Here is a 6342-nt window from a genome sequence, read left to right on the forward strand (position 1 = left end):
TCTCAACATTCTACCCCTTCCTTCTCCTTGTTCGTTTGTAAGTTGAAGGAAGGATTTCCCCCCAGAAATTTTAGGAAAGCTAGCTCTTCTCTTATGAAAATACAGCGGCAGACTGATCTTATTTAACATCCTCGGATGACACCATATCAGAACGTAGAGAATATCATCAACTTAGACATTCAACAATATTTAATGGCTTCTAGTCTGTGCTAAGCACCCCTGTTTAGTGTCCTAGGAGTAGAACTAACTTGATTTAAAAGTTAATATCCCTGTCACAGTCTGAGTCTTGACATGTATGATTTTAGTGATGGCTGCCTTGACATCCTTGTTCCTCAGGGTGTAGATAAGAGGGTTGAGAACAGGGGTTAGAATAGCAAACACTACATTGCCCACAATGTGGAAGTCTACAGGGAGGTTAGTTCTGTAGGCCACATAGGCTACAGCAATGGATGAGTAGTAGGTGCCCACCACCAGAAGGTGGGAGCTGCAGGTGGAGAAGGCTTTGGAACGCCCTTCCCTAGAGCTGATACGAAGCACTGAGGCCAGGATGCGAGCATAGGAGAGAAGCACCAGGAGGAGAGGGAGGAAGGATACCACCATGGCGATGCAGAAGCCCATGAGGGTCTGGGGGGTGGTGTCTGAGCAGGAGGCCTGGACCACAGCCAGGTGGTCACAGAAGCAGTGGTAGATGTAGGCGATGCTGTTAAATGCCATCTGGGAGGTCTGTACCACTGCTGGGATGGGCAGGAGGAGGGCGGTGATCCAGGCACTGGCTGCCAGTGCAGTGTTTGTCTGTGGGGTCATGTGGACAGGGTAGTGCAGAGGGCGGCAGATAGCCACATAGCGGTCATAGGCCATGACCACCAGGATAAAGGCTTCTGAGCAGTTGAGGCCATGAAAGAGGTACATCTGCAAGAAGCATGCTGAGAAACTGAGGAAATGGTCTCCCAACAAGAACAGGGACAGCAACTTGGGGACAGTGGTTGTAGTTGAGAAGATGTCTAGAGCGGAGAGGTTGATTAGGAAGAAGTACATGGGCTTGTGGAGGCTGGGCTCTGTCACCACGGCCACCAGGATCAGGGTGTTCCCCACCAAGATGAGCAGGTAGAAGAGGAGGAAGAGGAAGAAGACAGGGAGGAAGAGGGATTTTTGCAGAGAGGGGATGCCTGTAAGGTAGAAGATGGTCTGAGAGTCCCCTGACCCATTACAGGCTACGTTCTCCATGGCGAGTTAAAGCTGGATGCTCAGGAGTGGGGAGCAGACATCTTGGGATCAAGCCCACCTGTAATCAGAAGGACCAGAAATTCTGGCATGAGAATTACATAACAGCCAGATCATTGTTTAATTAATATAAACCATTTATTTACCACCATTGCTGGAGGAAGTACAGTGGGCTTGGTCTAACCTGAGTTCTTCATCCTGCATGTGTAGCTCAGTGGGTAGAGGGCTGGCCCAGCACACCAAGGGCTAGTTCAACTCCCCAGCATGTCCTAAACCTGGGCTAGCAACCTAGAGCTGTGGCAGGAGGATCAGGAGTTTAAAATCCTTCCCAAATTCTTTCTCTAGTACCAAGTATACTCTTTGCTTTTTAAAATCAAGTATAGATAAAATATCTGCATCATTAAGTCCGTGTGATGTTTGCTGAGGAGATAGTGAGCATGTTCTACTATTCTGAAATCCTAATGGTAAAGAAAGACATTTAACCATCACTGTCACATGACAATCTCATTGTGTTGTGGAAGAACTTTGGATGGTTGTTTTCTTTATGAATTATATGATCTTTTGAGGGATGTCAGATCCCATAAGCCAGGACCCTATTTTCCTTTCTCTTTTGAGAATACTTAAATTTTTTCAAAAAATTATTATCTTTGTCACTATCCACTTAGGGAGACCAGATGTCTCTGAGGTCTGCTAGAGTCACAATTGCTAACCTGGGACTAACTTCTTGTTTGCCTGGTTCAGTTTCCTACAGTCTGCCTCTAAGTTGAAACATCTATGTTGTGCCTCTGGGATGACTATGCCCTGGCTCGGAGTTGGGGAGGTGATCTATCTTTGTGACAGGGCAAGGGGGACACTGAGAATGCTCCAAGAGGGGAGAATCATTCTTGGCTCTGGTCCCAGTGATATTCCTGTCCCACAATTCCTTGGTGAGAAAAAAAAATCTAAGCAGGTCATCGGACTGATCCTGTCCAGAGGCTGTTTCGGCTCAGGAGGTTCTCTGACTGATCACTGCCCACCACCTAGAAGAACTCCTGCTCAGGGGTGCCATGTTACCCCAGCTGGGATGGTTTTGGGGCACGGGCACATAAAGCAGTTCCAACGAAAAAGCACCTTCTCAAAGGAATCAGAAGCCAGTATTTCAAACCACAAATTTGGAGGTATTGAGATGAAGAAAAATAACGACTTACGCTCAACTTTGGGCTCATCCTTTGGACTAAATAGCTCTTACGGCATCTTTCATTCCAGTGACCTGTGTACAGACTCCTTGTTTGCTTCGAGCCAGTCTACTTTCCCATTCTTCTAAGGAAACATCTCTCATGCATAAACTACTAATGCTATAACTGGAAAGTTTTGTTTTTTTTTTTAATTTTCAAGTCCCCACATAAGACAGTGACTGTGCATAGGACATCAGTTTCCCAGATGCCACAGCCAGCTAGCTGCTCCTGCAGGACATCTCTGCCACACCTTTAACTCCTGGGAAAAAGCTCATTCACCCACATGTCTTTTCCAGTGAACCCAGAGGGCCAGATTTCCAAAGGTTGTAGCAAAGGTTTCTTTCTCTCTCTTTTTAATTGATAATGTCAGATAAGTCTAAATTTAATTTTTTCCTGGTCTCTGAATGGTAGATAGTTAACTCGTGGTAACAGTTAATTACTGTTTCTTATGCTCACTTTCAGGGTGGGGTTGTTTTTTTCCAGATGTATATGTTAGGTCTGAGTAGGGCTGTCCTGTCCCTAAACCAGCAGGCCCTGCCCCAGAAGATCTTCCCTGTAGGGACGGTCTAGGTACCAGTTCCAGTGTTAGTGGGAAGAGGAAGAAAGACACATGAGTCATCTGAATGTCAGCCCAAACTTATCAGCATTTCCTCTCACCACGAAACACTGCCAAAGCGAAGCCATCCCTCTTCAAAGCTAAGGACCTGAGTGTAAGAGAAGGGCGGGCCATGCCCAAGGCCGTGAGTGGTGAGTGAGAGCAGGGTCTTTTTGAAGCCAGCCTCAAAGGGCTAAGCCGTACCTGCCAATCAAGAGAGCTCTGCTACTCTCAGGCTGAGACTTGAAGCCTTGAGCCATGCTGTGCTCAGCTGTATAGTGATGACTTTGAGGTAAAGCTCTCTGAAGGGTTTCGAGTTCAATGAGCCACCTTCTAAGTGCCCCCTATAAGTCTGGCGGAGGAGAGGCTACAGAGAGATGTCACACAATGTGTGCTCTAAGGGAGAGAGCACCCTACCCTTCCCAGAGCTCTGGCTCTGTAAAAGTCAAGGATGTGGACTTGGGAGGTAGAGGACTGCATGCGAATCCCTCTTGCACCCTCCATGTGTGTGGCCCTCAATCAAGTCACTTCAATTCTGAACCTTATTTTTCTCATCTGGGACCTTGAAGGTTTTTATTTGATTTTATTTTTGTTGAGAGACTGCTTAGACAGGCACTGCGTCCTGAGGCCAAACCATTTGCTGGAGTGAGTTCCCCATGACTCCTGCTGTTACCTGCCTTGTCTCGCTGTGGGAGGGCCGAGGTTCAGAGGGTCTGGGGGTACCTGCAGGTACACCTCCTTGCCTTCATCTGGCAGTATATCCAGTCCAGGATCCCACAGCTCGTGTGTGTTCAGTGATCCTGGATCCTGTGGGTGTCCTTCTTTTTATACTCAGTCTTTCTGGCCCAAGTCTACAGGCCCTGGGCCCCAGTCCCTGTCTCTCTACTTGACTGCTGTCTGCATGTCTCCATCCCTAGCAATGATTACCTGTTGGATCTGGTCCACGGTGATGTCTGCTGTGGTTCTCCACAACAGGCCTCAGGAGAAGTAGCAGGCTGGGCTGAGCTTGAGCTCACGAAACCCTCAGCCCTCTCTTTCCAGCCTGGTCTCTTGGGTACTTTTCTTCAAGGTGCCTCTTCCCTTGTACCACACCCCGTGCTCCCAGGAAATCACTTGCTTGCATCTCCTGCAACATCCATCCCAGAGAGGCAAGATTTGTCCCTGGGCTTTGTTGATAATGAGAAGATTTTCACTAACAACACTCAAGGGCCCAGAGTTTTACACTAAGGATACAGCCTTTGTTCCCATGATCTCATCTGGTCCTCACAACAACAGAGGAGACAGTAAGTTACCACAGGACATGACAGGAAGTTCAAAGGAAGGACAATGAGACCTAGGAAGTGAAATGACTTGTTCATTTTAACAGTGATGATTGGAGGCCCAAGAGTGAGTGATCTGGGGCTATGAAATACGAAATCCCTCTTGACTTGGTTTGCTGGCTCTCCGTTAACTTTCATCATGGCCGTAGGAATAGGAATCTGCCTTTGCAGAAGCCTCTGGGTCCAGAAATAGTTGCTCTTCCTCTTTCTTTCCTTTTCAGGGTAAGCTGTATTAGTTATGTTTTTCTTAGCTTATTGATTCAGTGGCCTGAGCTCTCCCAATTGCTCATGACAATCTCAGCTTCCAGGCCAGTGACATTATTCTGCTGACCTTGGTAGAGGTGAGCATTCTTAGAACTCATGGTGTTTAGAGAAACAGAATCTAAAACTGAGGGGAAGGGAAAAAATATTTTGGTTCTCATGGCTAGTGAGCACCCTTCTATTTCCTACCTCACATCCTAGACCTGTATATTCTGTACAAACCAGAAACTGCCATGCTTACTGGCTGTTTGTTAAGAGCATGGGTTTAAATTACCAAACAGTACCTGTACACCTTCCAGCTATTGCCAGTTAGCCAAGCTGAGTCTTCACTCTGTTATTGGTCCCTTCAATACAGCTGCTCTGATGGATGGGCTGTATTGTAAGATCTGGGACTCTTACGCGCACGAGACTTGCTGCCTCACTTCTCTTGCTATGAATTGTGCTCCTTTGTCAAAAGCAAGGTCATACAGGAAGTCATCGTGATGAGTAAGTTATTATGGTTTGCATAGGAACTATTTCCAGAAGGCTCATGTGTTAAAGGCTTGACTGCCAGTCAGTGTGATTTGGGGAAGTGATTGGCTATGACAGCTCTCACCTCCTGGGTGGATTTATTCATCCGTGGAGTCATAATTTGATGATGCTGTTGGAAAGTGATATAAACTAGGAAGTGGAGGCACATCCTGTACTTCTGTTCATGTCCACCATGAGGTGAACGGCTTTACTGTGCCTTGACACAAGCCCATGGAAACTGAACCAAACAACCACGGCATAAAGCCTCTAAAGCGGTGAACCCAAATCGACCCTTAGATTGACTTTATCGGTCATTTTGTTATGGTTATGAGAAGTGACTCACACTTACGGCACTTGTTAAATACACAGGCGATGGTGACAGTTGCACTGTGAGCACGAAGGGAGACCCATGTTCAGAACGGCTTTGCACTCTGTAAAGATAAATAGAGCCCCTTTATGGTGAAAGGGATCCGCATCTTTCACAGCTGACTGGCTCCCTTGAGTGCTGGTCATTCATCATCCTGTGTGCAGTGTCAGCCTTTGTCGTTGGCATTTTGGGTTCTTAGCAGAAGAGGAACCGGATCAGCCTTGACGGACCCACTTTCAGCTTCTCTGCATACCACTGGGGCCTTTTATTCACAACTCTTTAAAAATTCTGTTTCTTTATTCTTTCACAATTTCATACACACATTTCATAAAATGTATTTTGGTCATTTTCATCTCCCATTACCCCCTCTCATTCCCTCCCCACTCACACTGTACCCCTTCTTTCTCCCAACAAGTCCCCCTCTTATTTTCATGCCTTTTTTGGTTGTTCTTGTTTTCTGTTTTGTTCTTGTGTTTAATTACAATTGTTTGCATGAACATGGGTACCAAAATCTCCTGTATAAACATTGAGATGTTGGCAAAGTATGAAGCCTTCAGCCCTTCAGGGCCAGGGTCATCTTGTCTACCTCACTTTGCCCCTCCTGCTTATGGAGCATTTTTCTCCCATGGGTACCTTTTAGAAGGTCACATAGGGTGGAGCAGGTGCCAGCATTGGTGGCATCAGATAGCTGGCACCTGCTGTGGAATCCCCTGATGCTGGAGGAGGAGAAGCCAGCTAGGGGCCATATGCAATGTCTGCTCTGTGGTCATGAGGAAGATGATGAAGACAGCTGTGAGGGCTAAGGGTCCAACTCTGTGGACACTTGGAGGACTCTGAAGTGGAGAATGAAGCAAA

At 46.8% G+C, this 6342-nt stretch overlaps 1 protein-coding gene across 1 annotated transcript; it reads right to left on the reverse strand.

Moving 5' to 3' along the window:
- Window positions 1-243: 243 nt before the first annotated feature.
- On the reverse strand, window positions 244-1224 carry LOC128095493 (olfactory receptor 2AT4-like). The gene has a single exon (XM_052714492.1). It carries the CDS (start codon window positions 1222-1224, stop codon window positions 244-246), a length of 981 nt encoding a protein of 326 aa, XP_052570452.1.
- Between the last annotated feature and the right edge of the window lie 5118 nt (window positions 1225-6342).

This window comes from Peromyscus californicus, unplaced genomic scaffold (genome assembly GCF_007827085.1).
Source record: "Peromyscus californicus insignis strain IS unplaced genomic scaffold, ASM782708v3 Scaffold_4__1_contigs__length_199733344, whole genome shotgun sequence".
In the NCBI taxonomy this organism is placed as follows: Eukaryota; Metazoa; Chordata; class Mammalia; order Rodentia; family Cricetidae; genus Peromyscus; species Peromyscus californicus.